General features: G+C 49.4%; 7 protein-coding genes across 10 annotated transcripts; 4 read left to right on the top strand and 3 right to left on the bottom strand.

Moving 5' to 3' along the window:
* The first annotated feature begins 2,598 nt into the window (after nt 1-2,598).
* On the top strand, nt 2,599-9,715 carry LOC9643013 (brefeldin A-inhibited guanine nucleotide-exchange protein 2). Of its 2 annotated transcripts, XM_002973772.2 has the most exons (12): nt 2,599-3,992; nt 4,059-4,376; nt 4,428-4,770; nt 4,821-5,243; nt 5,290-5,573; nt 5,629-5,902; nt 5,955-6,460; nt 6,517-6,838; nt 6,888-7,230; nt 7,297-7,934; nt 7,990-8,621; nt 8,676-9,715. In XM_002973772.2, exons 1-11 carry the CDS (start codon nt 2,743-2,745, stop codon nt 8,605-8,607), a joined length of 5,319 nt encoding a protein of 1,772 aa, XP_002973818.1. In that variant the 5' UTR covers nt 2,599-2,742; the 3' UTR covers nt 8,608-8,621; nt 8,676-9,715. The 2 variants fall into 2 exon arrangements, with proteins under 2 accessions (XP_002973818.1, XP_024534669.1); XM_024678901.1 differs by lacking the exon at nt 8,676-9,715 and having other exon boundaries at nt 2,600-3,992; nt 7,990-8,674.
* LOC112347661 (peptide deformylase 1A, chloroplastic-like) lies at nt 8,702-9,668 on the bottom strand. The gene is made up of 4 exons (XM_024678907.1): nt 9,304-9,668; nt 9,166-9,255; nt 9,044-9,111; nt 8,702-8,977 (listed from the first exon to the last, which is right to left on the bottom strand). The coding sequence occupies exons 1-4, from the start codon at nt 9,613-9,615 to the stop codon at nt 8,710-8,712; spliced, it is 738 nt and encodes a 245-aa protein (XP_024534675.1). The 5' UTR covers nt 9,616-9,668; the 3' UTR covers nt 8,702-8,709.
* Nucleotides 9,716-9,736: 21 nt separating the features above from the next.
* On the bottom strand, nt 9,737-12,642 carry LOC9643014 (ACT domain-containing protein ACR3). 2 transcript variants are annotated; one of them, XM_024678906.1, is made up of 7 exons: nt 12,182-12,642; nt 12,071-12,116; nt 11,885-11,999; nt 11,744-11,811; nt 11,015-11,668; nt 10,527-10,631; nt 9,737-10,456 (listed from the first exon to the last, which is right to left on the bottom strand). In XM_024678906.1, exons 1-7 carry the CDS (start codon nt 12,265-12,267, stop codon nt 10,085-10,087), a joined length of 1,446 nt encoding a protein of 481 aa, XP_024534674.1. In that variant the 5' UTR covers nt 12,268-12,642; the 3' UTR covers nt 9,737-10,084. The 2 variants fall into 2 exon arrangements, with proteins under 2 accessions (XP_024534674.1, XP_024534673.1); XM_024678905.1 differs by having other exon boundaries at nt 11,015-11,811.
* A 2,954-nt stretch (nt 12,643-15,596) lies between these two features.
* LOC9656377 (uncharacterized protein slr1919) lies at nt 15,597-19,612 on the bottom strand. The gene is made up of 15 exons (XM_002973964.2): nt 19,133-19,612; nt 18,876-19,064; nt 18,611-18,820; nt 18,473-18,562; nt 18,214-18,417; nt 17,933-18,142; nt 17,706-17,884; nt 17,434-17,653; nt 17,186-17,387; nt 16,931-17,126; nt 16,694-16,876; nt 16,339-16,648; nt 16,217-16,284; nt 15,865-16,139; nt 15,597-15,780 (listed from the first exon to the last, which is right to left on the bottom strand). The coding sequence occupies exons 1-11, from the start codon at nt 19,610-19,612 to the stop codon at nt 16,870-16,872; spliced, it is 2,187 nt and encodes a 728-aa protein (XP_002974010.2). The 3' UTR covers nt 15,597-15,780; nt 15,865-16,139; nt 16,217-16,284; nt 16,339-16,648; nt 16,694-16,869.
* A 62-nt stretch (nt 19,613-19,674) lies between these two features.
* On the top strand, nt 19,675-20,217 carry LOC9656378 (40S ribosomal protein S21). The gene is made up of 3 exons (XM_002973773.2): nt 19,675-19,808; nt 19,874-20,006; nt 20,070-20,217. The coding sequence occupies exons 1-3, from the start codon at nt 19,759-19,761 to the stop codon at nt 20,130-20,132; spliced, it is 246 nt and encodes an 81-aa protein (XP_002973819.1). The 5' UTR covers nt 19,675-19,758; the 3' UTR covers nt 20,133-20,217.
* Nucleotides 20,218-21,609: 1,392 nt separating this feature from the next.
* LOC9643015 (probable GTP diphosphokinase RSH2, chloroplastic) lies at nt 21,610-24,570 on the top strand. The gene is made up of 6 exons (XM_002973774.2): nt 21,610-22,613; nt 22,682-22,867; nt 22,926-23,386; nt 23,444-23,602; nt 23,657-24,020; nt 24,085-24,570. The coding sequence occupies exons 1-6, from the start codon at nt 21,852-21,854 to the stop codon at nt 24,445-24,447; spliced, it is 2,295 nt and encodes a 764-aa protein (XP_002973820.2). The 5' UTR covers nt 21,610-21,851; the 3' UTR covers nt 24,448-24,570.
* A 634-nt stretch (nt 24,571-25,204) lies between these two features.
* On the top strand, nt 25,205-27,193 carry LOC9643016 (alcohol dehydrogenase class-3). 2 transcript variants are annotated; one of them, XM_024678757.1, is made up of 12 exons: nt 25,205-25,244; nt 25,358-25,436; nt 25,524-25,588; nt 25,680-25,751; nt 25,806-25,852; nt 25,915-26,240; nt 26,295-26,377; nt 26,432-26,507; nt 26,561-26,622; nt 26,678-26,773; nt 26,822-26,983; nt 27,035-27,193. In XM_024678757.1, exons 2-12 carry the CDS (start codon nt 25,397-25,399, stop codon nt 27,146-27,148), a joined length of 1,143 nt encoding a protein of 380 aa, XP_024534525.1. In that variant the 5' UTR covers nt 25,205-25,244; nt 25,358-25,396; the 3' UTR covers nt 27,149-27,193. The 2 variants fall into 2 exon arrangements, with proteins under 2 accessions (XP_024534525.1, XP_002973821.2); XM_002973775.2 differs by lacking the exon at nt 25,205-25,244 and having other exon boundaries at nt 25,257-25,436.
* The last annotated feature ends 28 nt before the right edge of the window (nt 27,194-27,221 follow it).

Below are 27,221 nucleotides of genomic sequence, written 5' to 3' on the forward strand. Positions count from 1 at the left end.
CTAAATCAAAACAAGCAGCATGCATCTTTTTGGCGGGTAGATCCGTCCATTTCTACGTACAGTGGCAGACCTTGCTGACTTGGTGACCGAGATCACCAGCTATAAGTACTTCCTCACCACTGGGCCATGGCAGTCGGGTAAAAGTCGTCGCTTGTGTACGCTCTAGCTAGCGCGGCCTTGGACAAGGGATTCTTGCCCGTCGTCACCTCTATCACCCAGCCCATAGTCGCTGCTGCTGCCGCCTGCGACACCACCAAATCGGACAGGGACGCTGCCAATGAGTTCTTCGACATCTTGACGGAGGATCTGGTCGATAACAGCCGTGGAGGATTGCGTCGCTTGCCCCATGGAGGCTTGAGGGGCCTCTTGCAGACGCTCAGCTCGACTACAGATGGAAGGGAACTTATCTGGTTTATCGACGAGGCTTAAGATAAGGAGCTCTGTGTTAAACACATTACTGGCCGAGTTGAGGATATGCAAGGAAGGGTCCGTGGCAAGGTACCTTAGCAGCTTTGTGCTGGTGGGTCGACCGCAGCTCCGCGACCTCCTGGTGTGAGCCGGGCAGCTGGCAAGAAGCAGATCTCCCCTTGCCTTGGAGATGGTCAGGTCGGCCGATTGTCTTGGGATCGAGGACGTCCAGTACATGCTACTCGAGTACTCTCAGGAGTATCACGTATCCTTCAGCTCCAAACTCACCTCTCCAGACGGGGCAGTCGGGAGGGTCAGCAAGTCGATCCTGGGACTAACGGGTGGTCACAAGGGGATGACAGTTAGCTGCTGCGAGTATCTCACATGCAACGGTATCTTGACGGCTGAAGAGTGGGATCGCCATGTCAGACTTGGGGCATGTCTCCAGATACATTTTCTACTCGAAGCTGTATCGCCACACACTTTCAAACATCTCCAGCTACAGCGAGGGTACCAAGCAAGTCATTCTAGAGTGCGTGCAATCTGGATCAGGCTCTACCTTTGTAAGAGGCTTGTGGCCTCTTCGACCTGCTATTGATGACGGGGTGCTGCAAGTCTCTGGAGACTGCATGGAGCTCAGCCCCAGCTTGTTATTGAGTGCTATCCTTGAGGATTGCTCGCTTGCTTTGGAAACACTGCCCTGTGAAGCTGATTCCTTCAACGAGGCTGTTCAGTTGGCTTTTACCTACATTGAAGCCAGATTGTTTGATGGGACCAGAAGTCATGAACAGTAATGGTCATCTATTGAAGTGCATCTTGCGAAGCGAATTCCTATTGGCGCTGAAGTTTGTATTGGACAACGCCTTCACAAAATGTAAGTATACCATTTCGGTGGAAGCGAAGCAGCAGAATAATGGCCAAAGAAGGGCACATGTGGATTTTCTCGTCAAAAATGGGGGTTGGCCTTCCAAAGGCTTCAAGATTCAGTGCCTGGGAAGTAAGAAGTCTATTGCAGATCACATTAGCAAGTCGGATAGGTATAGACTTCTTTATGGCAGTGAGATGCACTACGTTTACTTTGTTGTGGGGCCATATGATCTTGAAGAAGTCAAATCTACTATCAAGTTGGAGAATGCAAAGTATCTGCTTATCAAGAGCTGGTTAGTGCAGTTCTTGCTGCAGGAAAAGAAGTGGAGTACTGAGCAATTGGAAAAGATTGATGACGATAAGAGTGGTTGGTTGTCTGTGAAGCTAGATGTTACAACAAACTTTCCCAGGTTTTTGTTTTGTGCAAGGCCTTCTCTTTGATCGAAATGTACCAAGATCACTTCCAAGCCAAGGAAGAGAGCTCCAACTCTCTCTTTTCATCCTTGCTAACAAAGCGACTCCCAAGAAAACTCATTGCCACCCTCCTCATCCCCTCGATCACTACTGCGGCCGGTGCCACTGCCATTGCCGTGGTTACCAGCGGGAGGAGTATCGCCATCAATCACTGCGAAGTCGATGATGTTCTTTCAACCTCCTCACCATGGAGCGGTATAATGGCAATTCTTGATGCCCGCCGGGTTTTCAACCCAATGGAGAAGCACAGCAGTGTGTCGTGGATGACACTTAAACTGGGCTATTCGATGAGCTTTCGAAGCTCTTCGTAGGGGGTCTTGAATGGGTAAGACAATTAAGTTGTAGAGAAACAATTGGCCTTGCTTGAGAGGACACTGCTGTGTGGCCATCGAACCAGGGAGTTCTTAATTGCTGGATCCAATGCCTGTGATGCAAAGTTTTAGAATGTGCTCCTCGCAGTGGGCTGGGTGTGGTAAAGGAATTGCTATCGAAATTCTGGATAGATTTGCTGTGCAAACACCCCAAGAGCATTCTATACGATGTCATATCAGAACCCTTTTTTATTAGCTTTCATAGAAAAAACAGGCAAAATTCTAAAACTTCGGCATATTTGCAAATAGGGGCTTTATGCAATTTTCAAATTTTAGGTATTTCGTCAGGAAAATAGCAAACTTAAATCGTGGACGAGAGCTGATAATGAACGTGGAGCGCGCGGACAACATGAAGAAGCACTGAGTAGGATGAATCGCACTTGCTCTTGCAAAGTAGGATGAAGCGAACTGGAGAATGGAAGCCATAGCATTTTATTATCAGTGAATTAAAAACCTTTACATCTAAATTCTATTTCTCCAGCAATTGCATATTCCGTCTAAGTGGTAGGCGGGGGAGCGATGGGAAGCTAGGGCGGAGCTGTGTGATGGCGCGCCACAGATCTACCAGATCCTCCATGTAAGCGATGGCTAGGGTTTAGATCGCAGGGGATTTCTATCAGCCATGGGGGAAGCTGCGGATTCTGAGGCGACGGATGCAGTGGCGGAGCCGCGGCTAGGGCTCCCCAAGCTCATCGGCGCGGCGCTGGACCGGATCGTCAAGAACACGTCGTGGCGTGGGCACGGCAAGCTCGTCCAGGAATGCAAGGCCGCGCAGGAGCGCCTCAATGCTCCCAGCGCCAAGGAGAATGGCAATTCCACTGCAGCTGCCGCCGCAGCTGCCGCCGCCGCCGCGGGATTGGAATCCTCCAAGTTCCACGCCAGGGCTTTCGAGAGCTTCCTCTTCGACGGGCCAGTGTGCTACAATGCCAGCTCCGCCGAGCTCATTCTACAGCCTCTCGTCACTGCCTGCGACAGCCAGTCGGCCAAGTTGGCAGATCCAGCGCTGGATTGCATCCAGAAGCTCATCGCTCACGGCCACTTGCGGGGAGAGGTGGATGCCGAGAGTGGATCTGAGTTTTTGGTGCTCGTCCAGATGATGGACAACGTCTGCAAGTGTCACGAGCTGGGTGACGAGCAGATCGAGCTCCTGGTTCTCAAGACGCTGCTCACGGCTGTGACCTCGACCACTTTGCGAGTCCATGGAGACTGCTTGCTCAAGGCCGTCCGGACGTGCTACAACGTTTTCCTCGGGAGCAAGGCACCAGTAAACCAGACCACGGCCAAGGCGTCGCTCACACAGATGCTGGTGATCGTGTTTAGGAGGATGGAGGCGGATTCGTCCACGGTGCCCGTCCAGCCCATTGTTGTGACGGATCTCATGGAGCCAGCCGAGAGGTCTTCTTCCGACACCAACACAACGCAGTTTGTCCAGAGCTTTATCACCAAGGTGGTGCAAGACATCGAGGTGGCCTTGAGTCCCGCTACGTCGTTCAAGTCTCTGAAGCACGACGGTGCTTTCGAGTCCACGGCGGCCACGGAGAATAGCGGGAGCTCTGATTTTCTGGAGTCGACCGACAGGGACATGCTCGACGCGAAGTACTGGGAAGTCAGCATGTACAAGAACGCTCTCGAGGGGAAAAGGGGGGAGTTTGCGGACGCAGATTTGGACAAGGACGGGGACTTGGACGTGCAAATAACGAACAAGCTGAGGCGAGATGCGTTCCTCGTGTTCCGGGCCCTTTGCAAACTTTCCATGAAGGTTGCTCCTCAGGAAGCCATGGATAATGTCTCGTTGCGTGGCAAGATTTTAGCACTGGAGCTTCTGAAGCTGCTGCTGGAGAACGCTGGTGCGGTTTTCCGTACAAGCGACAGGTATGGCGTTTTCTCTCTTTCTCTTTGAGTTCCTCACGATTGACGCTTTGGTTGCTGGAAATGCAGGTTTGTCGGCGCCATACGGCAATACCTCTGTTTGTCACTTCTGAGAAACAGTGGTATACAGCTGATGAATATTTTCCAACTATCCTGCTCGATCTTTATGAGTCTGCTTTTGAGATTCAGAGCAGGACTCAAGGCTGAAGTGGGTGTTTTTTTTCCGCCGATCGTTCTTAGAGTGCTCGAGAACGTGGCTCAACCAAACTACCAGCAGAAGATGATAGTCATTCGGTTCCTAGATAAGCTTTGCGTGGACCCGCAAGTTCTCGTCGACCTGTTCGTTAACTATGACTGCGACGTCGATTCCCACAACATTTTTGAAAGGTATGCCTCGATTGAATTCATGTTCTTCGCTGATAATTTGCTATTTTCTAGGCTGGTAAATGGACTACTTAAAACTGCTCAAGGTGTACCTCCGGGCGTGGAGAGCAGTTTGACTCCTATCCAAGATGCCGCTATGAAGCTTGCTGCAATGAAATCTCTTGTTGGCGTGCTACGATCGATGGGGGACTGGGCCAACAGGCAGCTTAGGTTGTCAGATGCAGCCTACCTGAGAAGTTTGGATCAAACTGACAGCACCAGTGAATCTAATTCCGTTGGTCACAATGGTTTTGAGGAAAATGGCGATGGTGCTGAGTCTCGCGTCTCCGAAATCTCTTCAGAAACGTCTGAAGTGGCAACTTTTGAGCAACGGCGTGCTTACAAGTTGGAGTTTCAGGTACTGAAGTTCTATGCTTCTTATCATATTCTCACGCTAGAAAACTGCAGGAAGGCATTTCCCTTTTCAATCGGAAGCCTAGCAAAGGCATTCAGTTCCTGATTAATGCCAAGAAGATCGGCGATTCGCCGAAGGAGATAGCAGGATTTTTATTAAGTTCAACCGGCCTGGACAAGACTGTTATCGGAGACTATCTGGGAGAAAATGACGAGCTGCCTCTAAAGGTTATGCATGCCTACGTTGACTCCTTCAATTTCCAAGGAATGGAGTTTGACGAGGCCATCAGAATCTTTTTGCAAGGATTCAGACTTCCAGGAGAAGCACAAAAAATTGATCGTATCATGGAGAAGTTTGCAGAGCGATACTGCAAATGTAATCCCAAGGCCTTTACCAGTGCGGATACCGCCTACGTGCTTGCATACTCTGTTATTCTACTGAACACTGACGCACACAATCCGATGGTTAAATCCAAAGTAAGTATACTGTTTTCCTTTTACTTCTGCCAACGGTTAACTGCAGATGACAAAAGCGGAGTTTATGAAGAACAACCGGGGGATTGACGATGGAAATGATCTACCCGAGGAGTTTATGAGTGCTTTATACGATCGTATTGTTAAGTGCGAGATAAAGATGAAGGCCGACAGTCTTGTCCCAACAAACAAGCCTACAAACAGGATACTCGGCATCGAGAGTATTTTGAACATCGTTATTCGTAGGCCCAAGGAAGACAGACTGCAGGAAACGAGCGATGATATTATAAAGAACATGCAACAGCAGCTGAAAGAGAAGGCTGGCAAATCGGGGTAAGAGCTTTTCTTTTTCTTATATTTCTGAGAACTTATTTGAACTTTCTTGCAGCTCTGTCTATTACTCACCGTCTGATGTGGAGATCTTAAGGCCCATGGTCGAAGTTACATGGGCTCCAATGCTTGCAGCCTTCAGTGTTCCACTGGAGAAGAGTGAAGACGAAGTTATCACTTTTCAGTGTCTCGAGGGATTTCGATACGCAATCCGCGTTACTTCTATTATGTCTATGCGGACAGAGCGCGACGCATTCGTGACTTCGCTAGCGAAATTCACATATCTTCATTCGCCCGCTGATATAAAACAGAAGAACATAGACTCTATTAAGGTATTTTTTCTTTCTCCTCTTTTCATACTCATAATGTAATTCCATGCTGCAGGCGGTGATATCCATTGCTGATGAAGATGGAAACTATCTACAGGAAGCCTGGGAACACGTCCTGACGTGTGTTTCTCGCTTTGAGCATCTCCATCTTATTGGTGAAGGCGCTCCTCCTGATGCCACCTTTTTCGCCGCCCCGCAGTCCGACTCCGACAAAACAATGCAGCTGAAATCGCCTGTCCTTCCTGTGCTTAAGCGGAAATGGCCTGGACGAATGCAATATGCTGCTGCTGCCGCAAGAAGAGGATCGTATGAAAGTGCTGGAGTTGGAGGAAATTCGGCTGGGTCTGTTACTGCTGAGCAGATGAACAACTTGGTTTCGAATCTCAACATGCTGGAGCAGATTGGCAGCTTCGAGATGAACAAGATATTTACCCGCAGCGACCGATTGAACGGCGAGGCAATTGTGGATTTTGTAAAAGCGCTTTGTAAAGTTTCGATGGAGGAGCTACGATCTCCAACTGATCCTCGGGTATTCAGCCTCACCAAAATTGTTGAAATATCGTAAGTAATCTGTGGCTTCTTTCTGGTCTCAATTTTCTAAATTACGCTTTTTGCAGGCATTTCAACATGAACCGCATCAGACTCGTTTGGTCGCGAATCTGGAACGTTCTCTCCGACTACTTCGTCACGGTTGGGTGTTCTGACAACTTGTCCATTGCAATGTATGCAATGGATTCATTGCGTCAACTGGCAATGAAGTTTCTGGAACGTGAAGAGCTGGCAAATTACAACTTCCAGAACCAGTTCCTGAAACCTTTTGTTGTGGTTATGCGGAAGAGTAATTCTGTTGAAATTCGGGAGCTGGTGATTCGCTGCGTGTCGCAAATGGTTTTTGCGCGCGTTAAAAACGTGAAGTCTGGCTGGAAGATTATGTTCATGGTAAGTTTTTCTCATACCTCGCATGCACAAGCTGACTGTCATTTTCTAGGTGTTTACCACGGCAGCTACAGACGAGCACAAGAGTATGGTGCTTCTGGCTTTTGAGACTATCGAAAAAATTGTCCGGGAGTATTTCTCGTTCATCACGGAGACAGAGACGACAACGTTCACAGACTGTGTTAACTGTCTCATCGCTTTCACAAATAGCAGATTCAACAACGACATCAGCCTGAATGCTATTGCATTTTTGAGGTTCTGTGCGCACAAGTTGGCGGAGGGCGAGCTTGGTGCATACGTAAAGAAGGAAGATCGCGTGGCAAATGGTGATATGTCTGAACCGACTTTTACTGATCGGGATGATGATTTGCATTTTTGGTTTCCCTTGCTAGCAGGTAAGTTTGTTTTTTCCGTTGATTGTGGAAGGTGTCTCATACTTTCTGTGTTTCGATCTTCTCTAGGCTTGTCGGAATTGACATTCGATCCTCGGCCTGAAATTCGCAAAAGTGCTTTGGAAGTGCTTTTCGATATATTGCGGTCGCACGGACATATGTTCTCTCCAGCGCTCTGGGAGCGAGTCTTTGACTCGGTTCTACTTCCTCTCTTTGATTATGTCAGGCGAGCAATCGAGCCCTTACAAGCAGCGGAAGATGATCACCCAGAGTTTGAAATGGATGCGTGGCTGTACGAGACTTGTACCCTGGCCCTGCAGCTTGTGGTGGACTTGTTCGTAAAGTTCTATCCGGTGGTCGCCCATCTGTTAGGGAGAATACTGCTGCTACTTACGGGCTTTCTAAAGAGACCGCACCAGAGTTTGGCTGCAATTGGAGTAGCCGCGTTCGTGAGGCTGATGAGTCACACAGGGCATTTATTCACGGATGAGAAGTGGGACGAAGTTCTTGCCGCACTGCAAGAGGCCGCCGAAGGCACTCTCCCAGATATGAGCAAAGTTATGGAGTGCCTGGAAGATATCGAGCTTCAGAAAGCTATTCAAGGATATAAAACAGAGAACGATGCCATGGCCGAGGAAATGACTAGACTCCAAGCAGCACTCTCGGACTACAAGTGCAGAACTGCTGTCCAGCTTCTCTTAGTTCAGGTACTAAATCAGACTTCCATCATTCTCTTTGCTCATGCCTTTCTTCGCTTTACAGGCTGTTAACGAATTGTTTACGAACCACGGCAGTCGCCTGGCAGCGTCTCACAGCATGCTTCTCCTGGACACCCTTCACGTTGTGGCCGCGCATGCACACAACGTTAACAGTGACATCGCACTCCGAACGAAGCTGCAGCAAGTGAAGGTGGCAACGCAGCTGTCTGATCCCCCACTACTGCGTCTGGAAAGCGAGTCATACCACGCCTACCTCAACCTCTTGCAGACTCTATCGGTCTTGAAGCCCGAGCTTGCAAAGGACGCGGAAGTGGAAGGTCGCCTGGTGGAACTGTGCGAGGAGGTGTTGCAAGTGTACCTCTGTACCGCAACCGGTGTTGCCGCTGCTTGGGACTCCGGCGACAAGAGTAGTGCTCAGCCTCTCTGGTCGATTCCGCTCAGCTCGTCTAGGAGGCGTGAGCTGAGTGCCCGTGCTCCTCTCGTGGTTTCCACGCTTCAAGCTGTCGGCGGACTGAAGGAGTCATCGTTTGAGAAGCACCTGCTCAGATTTTTTCCGCTGCTGGCAACGCTGATAGCTTGTGAGCACGGCTCGGAGGAAGTTCAAGTGGCATTGAGCGACATGTTTAGCTCCTGGATCGGCCCGATTCTTTTGCAAGCCTGATGATATCTTTGGAGGTATATTTTTGTTTATTCTCTCGTAGCTAACCAATTCGTCTTTGCTTTCCCAAGGCTAGAGCATGATAAAAGCTGGTAACTAGAAGTTTTAAACAGTGGAAGACGCATGTTCTACTGAGCATAAGCCAGGTCTGGGACAGCCCCGTGCCATTGGCATGGACAAGTTTTTGGCAGACCTGAAAGTTCTTGGGATGAACTTGTCCACGTACAAGGTCCCTGCGAGATGGTCGCATTCGTGCTGGAGGATTCGAGCCTGCCAGCCGGAAGCGTCCACTTTCAATGGCCTGCCTTCGCGGTCCAGTCCGGTGACTTCCACGTCGAGGTGCCTCTCCACCATCGCCCGGAAGCCATGAACGCTGGCAGCAAAAGAGCTCGCAGGGAAGAAAGATCAGCGGCAGAAAGTAAAGTTTGGACGAGATCACCTGAGACATCCTTCAAAGAACCTGGCAGTGGCACTGGTGGTGGGTCTGAGGATGGGATTGATGATCACCTGGGCAGATATATGAGCTCCCGAAGAAAAGGAAAGGATTGGACTGGAACTTACCAGGAGCTCGAATGGCTTTCGCTGCTGGGAAAGAGCCTCGTCGCGGGAAACGTAGCTGATATACTCGGCGGTGTCCTCGAGCACAATTATCTGGAAGAGAAGAAGGGAAGGCATGGCAACCTGGAGCTATCGGCCTACCTGGAGAGGAACTCCGATCTGGGGAGCGGCCAGACCCACGGCCGGTGCCTCCCGCATTGCATCAATCAAGCCTTGGATGGTGTTCTGGACGGTGTCGCTGCTCACCTCGGAGTGTAGCACCTCTCGCGCGGCCTCATGCAAGACAGGGTCCCCGGCCTGGACGATTTCGAGCTTGGGCGCCTTGCTCTTGAATCCAAACAGGCTCCGACACTGGAATCTCCTTCTCACCTCGGCTCTCCTCACGCAGTGGTGGACGCGCAGTGGTGGTCTGAGAGTTGGCAGTGGTGTGGCTGGACTCCAGGCAAGCGCCATTTCTTTTATCTTCTTTGCTTTGCTACATTGTTGACTAGTGGAATTTAACTCTTGTTGTTAATCTATACAATCTATCATAATATCTATTAAAGAGTATTTACACTTTATAGAAGACGAAATGAAAGGTGGTAAGCCGTTCGAGGCTTGTTTGATTGAGGCTTTGCTTTTTCTTCTTTCTTTCTCTCTATCTTTCAAGCGCTCGTTTGAAGCTATGTACAGGAATCAAAGCGCAGGCACCAGCCTGTACCCGACGTATGTACATAAGAGAAAAGGAAGAACTCTCTCAGCAGAGGAGAGACGAGAAGAAGCTCAGGGAGGAAAATTTTGGCTGGTGGTAGCAGCAGCAGCAGCAGCAGCTAGCGGGAATTCTTCGCAGATCTTCGAAAGTTTGTTTGTTCCTTCTTCCGGAAGCCCAGGCGATGGAAGTCGTCGACGAGTTGGCGGGGGAATAATATATACACAGCGCCCCTCAGGTGTAGGACTTGAGCAGGCCCAGCGTGTAGAGAAGTCTCTCCGAGTGTGAGCGGAAGAAGCTCCCGAGCGAGAAGCGAGCAGCCGACTTGTCGGCCGATTCGGTCGGGGATGAATGGAGCATCTTCGGGGGGAATCTCTCCTGCGTCACCTTAAGGATGGCCAGCCCGACCTCCTCCCGGATCGCCTCCACCACTCTCATGTCCACGCTCCCGCCGTTGGCGTCCGTGACGTAGAACACATTCACGGCCATGTCGTCTCGGGTCGTCACCTCGGCCCTCGCCACGGACAGGCCGTTTTCTCGGAAGATCCGGGTTACGTCCGACAGCAAACCGATCCTGTCCTGTGTGGACAGCTCCAGCCTCACGCCCTGATGCCGAAAGGAATTAGTTAGATACAGATCCAAGAGAAGAAAAGAACAAAAGAGGAGCTCTTGGTACCTGTGAAGCTCTACGTAGAATAGCAGCCTCCAGACAGCGAACGACTCTTTGTCGTTCAGTTTCGGTATTGAGCGTGTATCCGTCAAGATGCCGAATGTAATACTCCTGCGGATCAAACAAACAGGGCCAGCGTGAGTCCAAAAGCACAAGAGAAACCGATCATACACATCGAAAAAACACACAAGCTTGGCAACCAGGCCTCGCAACACGCATAACAGACATAGATCCGAAAACGGACACCGCAAGCGTCCAGAACAAGCTCCAGATTCCACTCGCAAACACCCGCGGAACACACAAGACAACTTCCAAGAGATCCATTTTGCGAGTAGCACCAAGTCAAGCCGGCGTCAAAGCGACAATAAACAAAACACAGTCCAAGTCACACAACACACTTCCGCGAAAGAAAAACACGCAAAGACCAACACGAAGAAAAACATGAAAGAAAACATAAAAGGAAAAAGGAAAACAATCAGAGCGAAAAATAGTACCTGGAACGCATTCGGGCCCTCTGAGTCGATGGTGGCGTGGAAAACCACATACTCCATGTCGGTGAGCGTACACACGGTATCGAACAACAGTTTGGGACGGTCCGCGCACTGCACCGTGACAACCGAGTAGCCTTTCTCCACGCAATTCTTGACTGTTACGGTCGGCCTCCCCTTGTAGTCGACCGAGTCCGAGATGGAAGTCGGGGCCGGGCTCAACGCGGCCTCCTCTTCTGCTACCTCCATCTCCTCCTCCTTGTCCGCGGACATCATCTGATGGAGCCTCCTCTCCGTGTGAGTAAGTCCCATGGCAAAGTCCGTCCTGGCAGTCTTGCCGTCGAGCGAATCGCCCTTCATCACCTGCCCGAGCATCTGTTTGATATGGCAGAGCTTGGTGGGATCTTTCACTGGACCTCCATGGCCTTCGTGGTCGGTCACATAAACCATGCACGCCACTCTTGTGTTGTGAGTCCACACCTCCGCGGCCACAACGTTGCAGCCAAGGCTGGCGAGGACGGCCGAGATCTCGGAAAGCAGACCCGGGCGGTCGTTGCCGGTTAGCTCGATGGCCGTGTGCTCAGCCAGCGACTGGACTCCAATTGTTCGAGCTCCAGAGCAAGTTCTATACGCTTGGCATACGCCTTTCTCGCCAAGAGCCTGGAATGGGAAAGTTACAAGCGTTGTTAGCGAGGCAAAGAAGATTGATGTGGGAGAAGGAAGAGTTCTACATACATGCTCGATGTGGGCGATGACCTTCTCGTCGGAGAGCTTGTTCCCATCACGATCTGTGACATGGAAGACTGAAAGAGGGGAGAAAACAAACATGTAAGAGCTTCGCTTGAGATGCTTGATCGTAAGAGAATGGAGACTTACCGTCCATAAACCATCCACCATCGGAGGAGATGAAGGCCTTGAGTATCGACAGGTCGAGATCTGTGAGGACCTGGACGACATCGAGAAGAATCCCATGCCGGTTTGAGCTATCAAGCTGGAAAGAAAAAGAGGCAAATCTTAAGAACAAAAGGAGAAAAAAAAAGGAAATGGTTCGCGAGAGCTCACCTTGATGATGGTGGCGTGCTCCGAAACCTTGTTATCGATCACAACTCTGAGAAGACCATCACGAAATCAGTCAGCAAGAATTTTTTTTCTTTTTTTTTGGTGAGAGCGAACCTTGGAGGATTGATCCTGGCGGCCAGCGTCTCATACTCGGGATCGAAATACGGCCAGCCCCTTCCAGTAGCCACCGCCGCAACCATTTTCTACGAAGAACCAAATCTCTAAGAAGACCAGAGATCTCGAGATTCTTCCACGAAATCAGGGCCTCCACTCTCTCCACCTGCGATGAGCCAGTTCCAGCGCTTCCAAAACCCCTCTCTTCTCCCGACCTGTGGCTGGCTGCCCGGCTGCTGTGCGCCCGCGCCGCCTACCACCGGGAATCACACCAAAATCACCTCCCAGCGCGCAGCAAATCTGAAATCCGACGAAATCCAGAAATTCCCTGGATTCCAGCGAAAACGCGCGCGATCTCTCGCGGCGGCTCCTCTCTTTTCTCTCTCTCCTCGCTGTGGAAGAACTCTGTTGTAATGTTAAGGCGGGCCACTTTTATCTTTAGGGTTCTTCCTTGTTAAGTAGTCTGCCAGCCACATTTAGAGCCATTTGTTTGGAGCTGTTAACCATATACTGGCGTGACACGTGGCACACGCAGATTTAGCGGGGAAATAGCGAAAGGGCGGGAAAATCAACCGGCCGGAAAATTAAATGGTTGATTTTAATGCGGCGCCGACCGGCGGGGACGTTACAGGGCGGCGGCCGTTTTCCTGAGAGTTAGGTAAATGCGCAAACCGGTGCCGCCGGTGGCCAGCAACCGGTACGGGCTGCAGCCGGTTACGCCCACCAGGTGGGGCTACCGTAGCCCGTCCGGGCCGTCACCCTTTAAGTTAACGGCCGTCGCCCCCGTCGCTTCAAATTCCGCCAGCTGGCAGCCAGCTAAGCACGTGCACGGGCAATGGCGCGAAATGGGCTGTCGGCACGCGCTGACAGGGTGGCAATGAGTACGGACGGTACGGGCCTTCCTTCGCGGCGCCGGTCGGGGCGCGCCAAAGGCCGTGGTAAAAAAAAACGAAAACGAGGGAATTGACCGGGGCCGGGACTGGCCGGGCCGGGCAGCAGCTAAAGCGCATGTCATTTAATTGGCCCGTCCCAAGGGTGGCGGAATGACATGACGTGGAGGGAGGGGAAGTGCGCATTAAAGCCGGCGTCCCCGAAATATCCAACAACACACGCGCCACGTCACTCTCGCGCAACTTGGACTGGGTGGTGCCTATGACATGGTGCCGGCGGGGGGCACTTTCGACAGCGCCTTTAAAAGTCCTTTCCCACTTGTTGGTTAAAATGCCGGGGACGGGAAAATCCCCTCCCGCCAGCCAGGCAAAGTCATGCCTAGAGCAAAGCGTCGTGTCAGAGAGATGGGCGTTTTGGCCCCCCCATCTTTGCCCAAAATGGGCCACCAGCCCTAAAAGTGGATGTGAATATTCCCGCCTTGTGATCTCGCGCCACATGGCGTGACGTGGCGCGCCCCTAGTGGTGAGGTGTTGAGAGGGAGGGAGCATCATATCTGTGGCATTGAGGAATTGGGGGGCCAAATCTTCCTTTATGTGCCCTATTTTCCCATGTGCAACACATTTGCTTTTTGAAAGTTTGGCGCGACCACCGGATATTCGCTGCACAGAGAGGAGAATCCAATTCGGTGTTAAACTCCTGCAAGTTTCTCTAGCGGGGCTTTTGGAGATTTTCTATTGGTGATGGATGGGTCGAATGACAAATTGCCAAGAACTGGGATGGACGCATTCAAATGCCCAATGGTGGCTTTTCGAATTGTTTAAGGATCACGCCAGCTCTTAAAGCTTTTGTGTGGCATAGCTCGCCGTTGGTCGTGTGAAAGCGCTGGAATCTCCAAGCACGCCACAGGCCACCACACAACTGCTTAAGCTAGCGCAAAAAATTGGTTTTCTAAGGGGAAAACTTTTCGAGGACTCGAGAGCTCGAATGGGATGAGAGAATGTGTGGTGCGGGTGGACTGGTTGATTCCCCTGTTGCATTTCCGGGAATAGTCTAAACGCAAAATGATATGGAATCTCCGCGAGAATCGTGGAGCCGTGTCAAGCAAGGTCGTGAGATTGTTTTACCTCCCGATCTTCCTAAACGCTGGTCATGTCAAATATAATAGAAAAGAAAAAGAAAATATCAAATATATTTTTGCTTTTCTGGCTTCTGGAGAAGCCGAGAGGTCAGGAGAGAGAGATTCTGTTGGTCAACAAACCCTATGTAAATTCACATGGTATACACAAAGAAAAATTTATATAAATTCGATCATGTGATCAATCTCATGAACTGGGAGCCAGCAAAATCATGGGCCTTTGCGTGACACCTTAGATCCTGTCGTGCCATTAAGAAAATCAGAAATCTCCAGACCCGAGAGCTTGAGGAATCGAAATCACCCACATGGGGAAGTGAAGTAGCGATCAGTGACAAAAACAAAGACAGTCCATGGTACCAGATGGAGCATCAAGAAAAAAAAAAATTAAAATCTCGTTGTAAGATCTGGCACGAATCATCTGGATCCCGTTGTCAAGTTTTTTTATAATTTATTTACGGATATTATAGTAAATACAAGCCAAGAACCACAGCTTTCCAGTTCAACTCGGAGATTTACAGTTCATCACGTCGTCGTTTTTGAGGCGCAAAGGTGGAATTCCAGCAGTAACAACAAAGAACACGATGAGGGCCTCTTCGTGTTCGTGTTCTTGTCGGCCACAAGAGCGATTGTTTCTATGGCTTGTTGCCTGATCCAATTTTAATATGCCTCCGTGAGCCTGCTGCCACGTTAGAAGCTCTTTGATGCTCTTTACCAGACATGGATTAGCTCGTCCACCATTTTTTAATCTCAGCTTTTCTTTCTAGTTGTTTGTGACACATTTAGGTGTAAACAAGCTTTCCAAGTTGGTACTGATATGATCCTACGATTAAATACCATTCCCAGCACTGCAGGCTTGACAACAAAGTCGTGCTCATCTCGAAAAAACATTGATCTCTCGCCCATTTTTAAAAAACCAAAGCAATTGGATCCAAACAGGCATGCTAGTTAGAATAAATCAATCACAAACGGTTGAGATTCCGCATTAAATTACAATGTTCAATCACTCAAAAACACGATCCCCCAGCTGCCCTCCGTTGGATTGGAATCTATCCAACCGCCTGGATGGATCTATACGAAAGAAATGCTTGCTCGAATCTCTTCCCCTTGGATGGGAGTACTATACGGTCTACGTACCGTCTTGGGTCCCATGCTCTTGGAGATTGAATATGAAGTGTTTACAGTCCACTCAGAGGATTTGGATCTAAAATCTCATCTGGAAGATCAAATGCCGTACGTAAGATTTTTTTTTTTCTTCGGTGCAGTACGACAACATGCTTGCTTGCTTTTTTCTTTTCCAAGTTGGATCCAGCAACACGAGCTAGCCCAAGCATTTCTACTCCCAATTGAAGACTACAACAACAAAGGCTACGAACAAGTGGTCATGTTCCCTTTTTTTTTTTCTTCTTGCTCTCTTTCTTGTTTCAGTGGATTTCACGGGCAAGGTCAACAAAATCGGTTTCTATTCGGTTGAATGAATCCATCGCGCCGTATATTTCTACGTTTTTTATGCCACGCTGCCCGCATGTGAGGATTGAAGTCCGGCAGAGGCAGCTTTGACTGGAATCACATGAATCTTGACACAGCCCAGACAAACAAAAAAAAAAAGTTAGAAAAGAAAGTCGTAAAGAAGGAAGAATAAAAGAGAGACTATACTAACCTTGCTGGCTTGCTTTGCTGGAAGCCCTGTGGAATCTAGGGGGTTGACATTCCACTCCATTTGTCAACCTGTCATGAGCGGAGAACTTGGAGCTGCGAGAGGAGCGGAGCGGGCGGCTCGGGTCTATGTCAGCTGCCCGAGGGAGCTGTGACACCAACAGGCCGACCAAAGACGACCATTCAAGCTTTGGCTGCGTCACAGAGCTCTCCTAAAACGAAAAGAACCTCGTTTCGCTGACCGGATCTAAGTGAAGCCCTCCCGCTGGGTAGATAATACTGGTGGTATCGTAGGCCGGCAAGAAGCACCCGGTCAGAAACGAAAGAGATGCGGTTTCTAGATGAATGACGAGAACCTGGATAATGCGACAGCGTTGTGACGGAATCACAAGATCACAGACCATTCCTTTGAAAGTCCTGGAAACTTCGGCAAGGCGCATAGGGTGTCAAGCACGAAAAAAGAAGAAGGGAGGTTTACCTCAAGTCACGAATGTAAAGAGTTGCCGGACTAAGTCACAGTTGTTCGCTGCGTCCTGAAGTCGAACTCATAGCAAAGCTATACCACGTCAACTTCAACTTCGACAAAACCTTGGGAAGGTACCGTGCAGACAAAATTCCAGTTTTTCGCTCTCGAGCCTGAAAATGAACGTCTACATTAGCCGCGTAGTTGCGTTCCCAACAAGTCCTGCCTTTGCGCATGGATTGTCGAGAGAAGGTGTCATTTGCTCCAATAAGTCGCATCTGCGCCGTCACCGTCTGTCTGGAATAAACTGATTCGTTGTGAAAGCCTGTAGAGTTTGTCAGCCCAAGCCTCCAACTAAACAATTTCGTACCGGAAGCGTGCCGTCGAACTCTTGTTACACATATCTTCCCGGCTAGACGAACTTTGTTTAGCAGTCTGCATCCAATTTGCTGAGAGTGTTAACTAAGGACCGAGCTTCTAACTCCGGAAGAGCCAGATGTCGGCACAAACTGTTAATCGCCATAATGTGGTGCCTCTTAGACAGATTTATGTCCTATAAGGCGATAACAGCAAACAGGTAAGAGGCCCATCAGAGATATTTTCATACCATGGAAGCTTGCGAACCAATGCTGCAGGATCCTTGTCCCACTCGGCCACTCCAAGGCTTTTCCCTGTAAGTTCGTCAGCGTAGCGGAGAGCCTGCCTTTGTAGAAGCATGATAACGAACTTCTGAGACAGAATAAAGCTGTGGCGATACATGTCTGGTGCCACGCCAATGATTTGACGAGCAAGATCGACCAATGCTGCAGAGGCAACAATTAGTTGACACATTTGTTTGGGCAGGCCAAGTAATGTCACTTACCTGCACCAGATTTGTCCGAGAACAAGTAAGGTTGCAGCCAAGGCCACAGTCGCTGAAGTGTCTCTATAGACTTTTTATCTTCTTGAGACAAGTGTATGGCACCAATAATGAAACCTGGAATAGGAAGTCCTAAAACAGAAGAGAAAAACTGCCAAACTTGGAGATGAGCAGTTCGAGACAAGGCATCAACCAAACGCACGAACTGAAAGAAAATGTTTTAGAGGATCTTTACCAAAACAAAAACATACCTCAGCCAGCGCAAGCTCTTGAATAAAGCTTCCTTTAGGATCAAGTAGCAGAGACACTGATTGCTTGGCAAAATCGTCTGGAAAATCATTGCTGTGTTGCTCAAGAGACATGAGCTTCTGAAAGTCCTGAAAGCTGGTAAATATATACTCCAGTCTTGTCACATTGAGCTGATTGTTCTCGGAGTACAAAAAGTACTTGAGAACTTTTCGCATTCGAGAGCTGTAACCATGAGTACGTGTTATTCAACCTACAGCCAAAGTGGTTGCCAAACCTGTCATCGGTGACTAGACGCTTCGCGACATATGGATAACACTCCTTTGTGATAGTGTAGTCTGGATCAAATTCAAGGCCAATCCCTTCCAACAGCGAGAATGCGCGAATGATCAGTGAAAAGTACGATGGAACAACTAAAGGATAATCTTTGGAGATTTTTGCGATGCCATTGGATATCTGTGACACGAGAAATTAGCAGAAAGAATCAAGTAAAAATAAACTTACCTCTTGCATGTTAACCTTTCGTGCGCCGCCACCACGGAGTAGCTCCGTAAAAATTTGAGTAACTTCTGGTACTATTGTAGTAGTCATTCTAGGATCAGTTTGATCTGGCAAGAAACCCAGCTTCACAAGATCTTCGGCTACACCAACGTAATCGGAGTTTCCTACATGTGCCAGGTATTCAATCATTGCTAACTGCCGTTCTTCTGTAACCTGTGCTGTGGATAACAATGTTTATTCGAATGGCAATGAAAAAAAACAAGAAATTGAAACGGTAAGCCCACCTCTGTCATTAATCCATAGTCTAAGATACAAAGGCGTCCATCCTCGGTCCGCAGAAGGTTTCCGGGATGAGGATCCGCATGAAGGAAACCACTCTCGAGAAGTTGAAACAAATAGCAAGTCAGAGCAGTATTTACCAGAGACAATGCATTCGCTTCTCTGATTTCCGATAACTTCTCTCCATCAATCCATTTTGTCGTGAGAACCTAAAGGAGAACGTAAAACAAATGGGAAGTACAAGCACGAGAAAAACTTTGTTACCTGACCAGATGTATACTCCATATAAACTTTGGGGATCACAACCATCGGAACTGGAGACATACTCTTTATAAATCTTTGCGCATTATTGGCCTGCTAAATAACGTAAGATGCAAACACTGAAATGACCGTGGAACAAACCTCTTTGAAATAGTCAAGCTCGTCAAAAAACCGCAAAGCCCATGTGTCCAGAAGATCGACAAAGTCCGTGTGAGACTTTAACATGCGCTGTAAAGTGCCTGCGACTAGTCGCAAAATAAAAAGATCGCAAGCTATGACTTGGAGCACTCCGGGCCTCTGTACTTTGACAGCAACGACGTCGCCATTACTTTTCAGTCGAGCTTTATACACCTGAAAGATGGATTTCACATTCCCTAGAGAATACCAAGTTTTGTACGCAGCGTACCTGGCCCAAAGAGCCCGCAGCAATTGGCTCCGATGAGATGTCGTAGAAAACATCGTTTCCAATATTCTTTTCGATCATTCGCGTAGCCAACTCGTTCGAGAATGGAGACACTTTGTCTTGAAGCTTTTGGAGCTGCTCCAAGTAAGCAGTGGATACCATGTCGGGTCGAATGCTCAAAGCTTGGCCAATCTATCGAAAAACACCGAAACAATTGATGAGCTTCCGAACAAAAGGGGAGAAAACATGAATTTGCGTACCTTGATAGCAGTCGGCCCGAGCTTAGTGATGAGCAGCAAGAATTCGGCAGCGCGACGCCTCTCGTTCTCTCTCGACTTATCTAAAGTCTTGTCAAGCACAATGCTTAAGATAAACAAGGAGCACTCGGACGCTACAGCTAAAACTCTCGCAATCACTCTAAATGGCCGTGCTTGGAAATACGAAGAAATGGCATCTGGATCGTACCTCACGGAAAGCTCATCCACACGGCGCGATCCCTCGATCCGACGCAGGATTTTCGACAATGCGGGCTCAAATCGCCTCGCCACAGAGCTAAACCTATCATTCAGTGCCGTGCGACGCTGCGCCAAGGAAAAAGAGGATCGCAAATGCGATCCTCTTCTCCCATTCCGCTGCAGAGAGCTCCATTCCACTCGAAATCTTCGTGGAATCCCTTCCTTGCCCGCTGAGAATCTTGGATCGACGAAGACCGCCCTGGATCCCCGAGCCTCGCAAGCCATGCCAAAATAAAATAAAAAAGATATGCTAAAGAACCCTAAACCATGAAGACTTGAAAAACTTGAATCGCAGCCGTTTGTTCGCAGATCTAGGGTATCATTAGGGTTCTTTCGTTGTGCTGCGGCTGAGGAGGAGAAAGAGCGCCATCATGCAGAACGAGGAGGGCGAGAACGTCGATCTCTACATCCCCAGGAAGTGGTAAGCGCGAATCTCCCGCTTCCTTTGTGGCCGCTCTCATCAGCGCGATTGATTTTCTTGCGCAGCTCGTCGACCAACAGGCTCATCACTTCCAAGGATCACGCGTCCGTGCAGATCAATGTCGGGCATCTGGATTCCCAGGGAGTTTACATCGGCAAGTACACCACATTCGCCTTCTGCGGCGCTGTCCGATCTCAGGTAAATCTCCGCGACTTTCTCTTCTCTTCGAGAGCTCTGAGTTCTTTTTCGTGCTCTTTCCAGGGAGATGTGGACAGTGCGCTGGATCGGCTATGGCAGAAGAAGAAAGCCGAGCTCAAGCAGTAGCGGCGGTGAACCACCAAGAACTCGCTTCTCATGTTTTTTCTCGTTTCTCCTTGGATGAAATAGTAAAAGATCTTCCTTTCTGGAACACATTGTCTTCGTTCGCCAAAAAGCAATGCCAGAGTTTTTCCTTCGCTTGTAAACTCCCTGGGAATCCAGATGCCCTTTATTTCTTCGGAAAGTATAAATACTCGAACCCTAAAAACTCTCGTAACTTGGCTATGGCGACTACAAGCAACGACGCACTTGCGGCATGGAAGGCTCAGTTGGCGTTTAAAGGAAAGGTGAGAACGTCCCTGATAGGCGATCTTCTGGGGTTAGTGGCGCCGAGCGTCCCAAAACGCGAACAAGAGGAGCTGCAATCGCTGCTCGCCGCGAGTGGCATCCACAGAGGAGAACAGCTGCGGAAATTCCATGCCGGCAAGCTTCTCGATATGGGCGTCTCGGAATGGGTGTGCAAGGTGCTGCTGGAGAAAGAGATCATACGCTCAGGTTGGTGAATCTTTTTGGCCTTCAAAGAATTATCTTGTCGATGGCAGGAATATCGACTCCCGTGGCGATGAGTGCGCTAGCGGCGTCGCGTGTGGACATCAAGTCGTCCGACCTGGCGATTTTCGACGGGGGATATGCGAGCCAGGAGCTGCTGGATCGGCTCCACAAGGAATTCCGCAACAAGACGTGGTTGGATCTGGCAAAGGCAGACATGCGAGAGGATGATGCCGAAGCCTTAGATTTCCGAAAGAAGGAGGTGGAGGCTCTCTATGGCTACCGCGCGGTCCTCAGGACAATTGTCAGGGAGGCGACGGTTCCATACGCTCTTCGCGACGACGAATGCTACGTCGGGAGCTTCTACTTCATGAAACTCGCCAAAACATCTCATGATTCGAAAGAGAGGGAATGGTCGCGGGTGGTGTGGATGCTGCAAGTGCAGAGCGATGAGATGGAGTTCGCGGAGGCGCTGGGGAGATTGATCCAGGGCATGCAGAAGATCCAGCAGCACCAGGCCTCGAGAGATCTGGCGTACGGAGTCGTTTGTGGCACGAAGTTCGTGAATGTTTACGAGTTCCATCTCCAGCTTGGCAGCGATGCTGGAGTTCTTCCCCAGGCAGTAGAGAAGTACGAATTTACTTTGTATCAGCCCTTGGCGGGGTTTGAAGCGATCGTCACCCTCATGTGTGCTAGCGAAAAGGCTCACGGTTTTGTAGGTGATGAATTGGAAGAACCCTAGATGATTTGAAAGAACCCTAATCCTTACAAGAACCCAATTTCGAATTTGCCGCCCGACACGTGGTGGGGCACGCATGCTGTCACGTTTGCGTGTTGCGTATGCGTGTCCCCATGCCGTGTAACGAAGGTAGATCGTGTGGTGGGGTAACCGGCATATTCACGAGATATCCTCTCCACTTAAGCTTATCCTAACAACCGACGGCGCCACGTGGGCGGAATTAGGAAAGAGCCCGGAAAAATCGGCGGTGGAGATGCCGGCGGCGCAGCAGCGGCGCCGCTTCGTTGCTTCAAGAACCAGCTAGGGTTTATATTTCTGGGCAGGGCGCCGCGACGCGGGGAGCTTCCAATCGTGTAAGATCTGCGTAGCTAGGGTCGTGTTTGTCTGGGGATTCGGCCATGGGAGGCGATTTTAGGATACAGAGATTAAGGATCCTATAGCGGTGGCGCAGGGCGATCTAGGATTCCAGCACAGGCTTGATCGATTCGAGGCGGCAGATGGTCGTCTGCTCCATGGCGCTCTACTCCAGCTCCCCTCCGGCCCCTGTTTCTTGCGGCAGCCATTGCTCCACTCACCACAGCAGCGGCGTCTCTAGCGACTCGGAGGCCCATCTTTGCTGGCTCCAGGGCGGGCAGAGCTCGGGGCCACGGCAGTCAAGGGCCGGCGGGCTCTCCTACCTCTTCGCCAGTCCCAATGCGCGGCAGCACTCGTCTTGCGCGATCAGTGACGCGCTGGAGTCGGGCAGCTTGTCATCGTCGGTGAGGAGCGTCTCTCAAGTGGATCATCCCAAATGGGAGGATGGTCGCAGCGGTAGCATTAACATTCCCGGATCTTCGTTTGGCAAGCGCAGCTCGGTCTCGATCATCCAGAGCCCATACACTTACAGTAGCTGCATCTTCTCGGTGGCCGGGCGCGAAGCTCCGGTTTGCGCTGATCTTCCTCCGCTGGATCCACACGTTGGTTCGTGGGGTAGAGGTATTGCCACTGTTGACACGCGGACACCGGTTTATAGGAGAGAAGGATTCGAAGTTAGTCAAGAGGAGAGCAAGAGCTTGACAGCAGCGCTCACGGATTTCCTTGTACATAATGGCGGTAATTCTTTCGTGGGCTTTGACTTTAGTGACGTGCCGGATTCCAGAACGGCGAAACAGGCGTCACCAAACGAGATCTTGGTGGACGCCCAGCGGCGGCACAAGGTTTTCAAGGATCCGTTCATAATCAAAGCGTTTAGATTGGCCGAAGAAGCTCATCGCGGTCATGTAAGTTTTTCTCTTTTCTTGTTTCCTTCTTCTTATCTTCTTACGTGTTCTTGCTTGCTTTCTTGCAGTTTAGGCGGAGCGGAGAACTTTACCTGACTCACTGCGTAGAGACTGCTATACTTTTGGCGTCGGCTGGTGCGGAAGCCACCGTAGTTGCCGCTGGTTTACTACATGACACGCTAGATGATTCAAGCATTGACGAGGCGCAAATTCGTGCCATTTTTGGAGACGATGTCGCTGACCTTGTTGTAGGGGTAAGATGTAGTTTTGATACTGTTTTTGAACGATGGTACTAACTTTGGTTCTAAACAGGTATCGAAGATAAGTCAGCTAAGCCAGCTTGCTAGGGACAACAACATCGCTAGCAAGACGCTAGAAGCAGATCGTCTCAGGACAATGTTTCTAGCGATGGTCGACGTGCGTGTGGTGTTGATCAAGCTTGCTGATAGGCTGCACAACATGCGAACTTTGGAAGCTTTGGCAGCGGAGAAGCAGAACCGGATCGCCAGTGAAACTCTTGAAATCCTCGTACCCATAGCAAACAGGCTGGGAATATGGAGCTGGAAAGCAGAGATGGAGGACCTGTGTTTCAAGTACTTAAATCCTACCGAGTATCAGGAACTTGCTGCCAAACTGATAGAATGCTGCCGCGGAGGCGTGGTACTGTCGGCGATTGAGCAGCTTGACAAGGCGCTACGTAAAAGTAAGATCAAAATCGAAGATCTTTGTGGCCGGTCTAAAACTCTTTTCAGCATTTACACTAAGATGAAGAAGTAAGTTGACAAAAAGTTCGCTCTTTATGATTTCGTCTCATCATTGGTCATTTGCAGGAAAGGGCGCAGTATCGATGAAATATACGATGTCCGAGGTCTTCGTTTGATTGTCAAAGATGAAGCTGATTGCTACAAAGCCTTGGAGTTTGTGCACAAGCTCTGGGATCACATTCCAGGAAAACTAAAGGATTACATCAAACAGCCAAAGGCTAACGGGTAAGTGGCTGGCTTTCATGTTTTGGAGCTTTGAACTGAGTCCGCCTTTCGCAGGTATCAGTCATTGCACACAGTTGTAAGCGGCAAGGATGGTCTTCCTTTGGAAGTTCAGATAAGAACGAAAGAAATGCACAGTCATGCCGAATTCGGGATGGCTGCGCACTGGCGATACAAGGAAGGAAACGATACAAAGCACTCCGCTTTCCTTTTGCAACGAGTGGAATGGGCAAGATGGATCCTCACCTGGCACAGCGAAATCATGGACAACAAGCTACGAGTTTCACCATCACACATGGACTTGAAGTCATCCTGCCCGTTTCCTTTCCACAAGGACGATTGTCGGCACGCTCACCCCTTTTCTGGACCGCCGGAAAGCGAGGACGATCCACTGTTCGTGATCATGCTCAAAGACGAAACGGTAACTAGCTTTTTGTTTGTTGAAGTTTCCAAGTTGGGCTGACTTTGCTTGTGTTTCTCCATAGATGATTGTTCAAGAGCTTCCTCCGGGTTGCACTGCTGCCGACCTCGTCACGGAAAGAGGCGCGGATCACTTTCTTCTCGATCCAGGCGTGCTCTCGGAGATGACACCCCGAGTAAACCATCAGGAGGTGGAGAACTTTCACCAGAAGCTCCGGATGGGAGACGTGGTGGAGATCGTGGACAAGGAGGAGAGGTCCAAGGTGTTGGTCACCATGGCTCGAGTTCCAGCCAAAGCTTCCAACGAGATAAGCGTTTACAGAGAGCAGATCCGCCGCATGTACGCTGCTGACAGGAGCTGCAAAGTCGATGCACGGAAGATCTTCGAGCTCGCCAAAGAGAACACACAAGTTGCGGGGCTGACTTAGATAAACCAAAGAGAGAAAAAAGAAAGGAAAAGAAGGAAGACTTCCTCACAGGTACATTGTTTCATTCGATTTGTACATTTCACTGTGTATATAACAGGAATCTTGACTTTGTACCACCGAAAAGAAGTTTCTGGTGTTCACTCTAAAAACTTTAAGGTGGCTTTCAATTCAATCGTTGGTGGGGATTCCTCCAGGATGTGATCTTCACCCTCGTCATCGCTGGATTTGGCTCAAATAGTATGGTTTCAGTGCGAAGATTTTCATTTGCGAGGAGCTCGAATCGGAGGATGATCAAGGTTTTAAGTTTGCTTCTTGTGATACTCGCGTGTTGTGAAGGAGCAAGGCTCCAAGGTACTTTACTGTGTGTGTGTGTTTTCATCCAAGTGGTTGTAGCTAACAAGGCTATGGTTTTGCCCAAAAAAAAGCAAGTAGTTTGGCACTGGCACACTGGAGGAAGGTGAGTGATGAGATTATAATTATCATCACTGATAATTTGATTGCTGGAACCTTTGGTTGTGAGATTTTTGATAGACCGACTATGAGGATGTGGATCCTATTCCACAGCGGAGGTATCGTCCCAGGCCAGGCCCTACTCCAAGATCCATCCCCAAAGTTTCTAAAGGGAACTAGAGAAGAAAACATATCATACATATCATATCTTTGTTAATATATAATAACAAAGAGTAAGATAAATAAGAAATAACAAAGATAACAATAATAGTTTGTATAAACCCTAAACCCGTATCCTCTGTTTTTATCTAGGGTTTTTCTTTGACGAGTTTCACACGCGCTCGAAGGTAATAGAATTCTTTACTCGCTAATTAATCCGATTCTAGGCACGATGCTTTCGATTCTCAAGAGAGGCCTCGTGCATTCTTCGTTTTACCTCAAACGGGAAGTTTTGGACCAGGGCTGCGATTCCAGGGTTGGGCGCTGGAGCTCCAGATTCATGGCGTCGGCGACGGCGGGCAAGGTCATTACGTGCAAGGGTGAGTGATTTGCCGCAGCAATCGATCCATCGCTGGATCGCGCGCCGGCGATCTTCGGCATTGCTGAGATATCTGGATTTGTGGCAGCTGCTGTGGCGTACGAGGCTGGCAAGGCGCTGAGCATTGAGGAAGTGGAAGTAGCTCCTCCAAAGGTATGGATCAATCGTTTTCATCCAGGGTCCGGATCATCAACCTTATCCCTTTCGCAAAATTTTGGTTTTTTTCCTTCGTTTCTTTGTGTAGGCTAATGAAGTACGCATCAAAATCACGCACACTGCTCTCTGCCACACCGATCACTACACACTCAGCGGACAGGTTTGTGAGCTACGATTTTTTCCTCTTCTATGTATGATAAACTGTTCTTGACAGGATCCAGAGGGGCTCTTTCCATGCATTCTCGGACATGAAGCGGCCGGGTAAGCGAAAGAACTTGGAGGATCTTTGTTCTAGCTCAATGTAAACTCTTTTTCTTTCTAAGGATTGTGGAGAGTGTTGGGGAGGGTGTCACCGATGTGAAGCCAGGAGACCACGTTATTCCTTGCTACCAGGCCGAGTGCAAGGAATGCAAGTATTGCAAGTCCGGGAAGACAAACCTGTGCATCAAGGTTCGTCCAGCAACCGGCAAAGGCGTGATGCTTGCTGATGGCCAGCCGAGATTCAGTGTCAAAGGAAAGCCTATCTACCATTTCATGGGAACCTCGACTTTCAGCGAGTACACGGTTGTCCATGACGTTTCAGTGGCCAAGATAAATCCGGAAGCGCCGCTAGACAAGGTTTGCTTGCTTGGATGCGGTATTCCTACAGGTAAAGTTCTGAGCAATTTTATCAGATTAATCTGTTTCTTATTTTTTCGTGCAGGTCTTGGTGCCGTGTTCAACACTGCTAAAGTTGAGGCAGGATCAACAGTAGCAGTTTTTGGGCTTGGAACAGTCGGCTTGGCGGTAAACGAGCTTTTGATTCGTTAAAAAGCTGGGAGTAATGTTCACGTAATGCAGGTCTGTGAGGGAGCCAAGAAAGCTGGAGCATCAAGAATAATTGGAGTGGACATGAATCCAGCCAAGTACGAGCTGGGTAAGGGATTCGCATCAAGCCTTTTAGCACACGCGCGTATATTTATTTTGCAGCAAAGAAGTTCGGAGCAACCGAGTTTGTTAATCCGAAGGACCACGACAAGCCAATCCAGCAGGTTTGCTGTCTGCATTCCTCTACAACAGAGAACTGAACGGTGTTCGAGATTGTAGGTGCTGGTCGATCTCACAGATGGTGGAGTGGATTACAGCTTCGAGTGCATCGGAAACGTCAAAGTCATGCGCGCTGCTCTAGAAGCTTGCCACAGGGTAAGAGAGACATTCCAAATGAAAAAGTTTTGATTCCTTTTCTCGCAGGGCTGGGGAACGTCAGTGATAATAGGAGTTGCCGGAGCCGGCCAGGAAATCTCTACGCGACCATTCCAACTTGTGACTGGTCGAGTGTGGAAAGGCACGGCATTTGGTGGCTACAAGAGCCGCAGCGATGTTCCAAAGCTTGTCGAGCAGTACTTGCAAAAGGTACGAGCTTCCATTCTTCCCAGGAACTTGAGCTGATTGTCTGCTGCGCAGGAAATCAAGGTGGACGAGTACATCACTCACAACTTCAAGCTGGACAGTATCAACGAAGCGTTTGAGCTCCTGGAGGCAGGCAAGTGTTTGAGAGCGGTGATTCACATGGAATAGAGTAGTTTTTCGGAATGAAATGGTTGCTCTCTTTTCTAGCTCTCATCTTCACGCTTTTAAAGGTAGTACTTTC

The sequence above is a fragment of the Selaginella moellendorffii genome, unplaced genomic scaffold (genome assembly GCF_000143415.4).
Source record: "Selaginella moellendorffii unplaced genomic scaffold, v1.0 SELMOscaffold_23, whole genome shotgun sequence".
NCBI classification, from domain to species: Eukaryota; Viridiplantae; Streptophyta; class Lycopodiopsida; order Selaginellales; family Selaginellaceae; genus Selaginella; species Selaginella moellendorffii.

Excerpts from the sequence above, each read along its gene's own strand:
- LOC9643013 (XM_002973772.2), top strand. The coding sequence starts at position 2,743 with ATGGGGGAAGCTGCGGATTCTGAGGCGACGGATGCAGTGGCGGAGCCG. Across the intron at positions 4,377-4,427 it reads TCCCACAACATTTTTGAAAG|GCTGGTAAATGGACTACTTA; the intron begins GTATGCCTCGAT and ends GCTATTTTCTAG. Across the intron at positions 4,771-4,820 it reads CTTACAAGTTGGAGTTTCAG|GAAGGCATTTCCCTTTTCAA; the intron begins GTACTGAAGTTC and ends AGAAAACTGCAG.
- LOC112347661 (XM_024678907.1), bottom strand. The coding sequence starts at position 9,615 with ATGGCGCTTGCCTGGAGTCCAGCCACACCACTGCCAACTCTCAGACCA. Across the intron at positions 9,256-9,303 it reads AGATCGGAGTTCCTCTCCAG|ATAATTGTGCTCGAGGACAC; the intron begins GTAGGCCGATAG and ends CTTCTCTTCCAG. Across the intron at positions 8,978-9,043 it reads TTCTTTGAAGGATGTCTCAG|CGTTCATGGCTTCCGGGCGA; the intron begins GTGATCTCGTCC and ends TTTTGCTGCCAG.
- LOC9643014 (XM_024678905.1), bottom strand. The coding sequence starts at position 12,267 with ATGGTTGCGGCGGTGGCTACTGGAAGGGGCTGGCCGTATTTCGATCCC. Across the intron at positions 12,117-12,181 it reads GCCAGGATCAATCCTCCAAG|AGTTGTGATCGATAACAAGG; the intron begins GTTCGCTCTCAC and ends TGGTCTTCTCAG. Across the intron at positions 11,812-11,884 it reads TGGTGGATGGTTTATGGACG|TCTTCCATGTCACAGATCGT; the intron begins GTAAGTCTCCAT and ends CCCCTCTTTCAG.
- LOC9656377 (XM_002973964.2), bottom strand. The coding sequence starts at position 19,612 with ATGGCTTGCGAGGCTCGGGGATCCAGGGCGGTCTTCGTCGATCCAAGA. Across the intron at positions 18,821-18,875 it reads CTGCGGGCTCTTTGGGCCAG|GTGTATAAAGCTCGACTGAA; the intron begins GTACGCTGCGTA and ends TCCATCTTTCAG. Across the intron at positions 17,388-17,433 it reads AAGAGCTTGCGCTGGCTGAG|TTCGTGCGTTTGGTTGATGC; the intron begins GTATGTTTTTGT and ends ATTTTCTTTCAG.
- LOC9656378 (XM_002973773.2), top strand. The coding sequence starts at position 19,759 with ATGCAGAACGAGGAGGGCGAGAACGTCGATCTCTACATCCCCAGGAAG. Across the intron at positions 19,809-19,873 it reads CTCTACATCCCCAGGAAGTG|CTCGTCGACCAACAGGCTCA; the intron begins GTAAGCGCGAAT and ends TTTCTTGCGCAG. Across the intron at positions 20,007-20,069 it reads GCGGCGCTGTCCGATCTCAG|GGAGATGTGGACAGTGCGCT; the intron begins GTAAATCTCCGC and ends TGCTCTTTCCAG.
- LOC9643015 (XM_002973774.2), top strand. The coding sequence starts at position 21,852 with ATGGTCGTCTGCTCCATGGCGCTCTACTCCAGCTCCCCTCCGGCCCCT. Across the intron at positions 23,387-23,443 it reads ATTTACACTAAGATGAAGAA|GAAAGGGCGCAGTATCGATG; the intron begins GTAAGTTGACAA and ends GGTCATTTGCAG. Across the intron at positions 24,021-24,084 it reads TCATGCTCAAAGACGAAACG|ATGATTGTTCAAGAGCTTCC; the intron begins GTAACTAGCTTT and ends GTTTCTCCATAG.
- LOC9643016 (XM_002973775.2), top strand. The coding sequence starts at position 25,289 with ATGCTTTCGATTCTCAAGAGAGGCCTCGTGCATTCTTCGTTTTACCTC. Across the intron at positions 25,437-25,523 it reads CAAGGTCATTACGTGCAAGG|CTGCTGTGGCGTACGAGGCT; the intron begins GTGAGTGATTTG and ends GATTTGTGGCAG. Across the intron at positions 26,774-26,821 it reads CTCTAGAAGCTTGCCACAGG|GGCTGGGGAACGTCAGTGAT; the intron begins GTAAGAGAGACA and ends CTTTTCTCGCAG.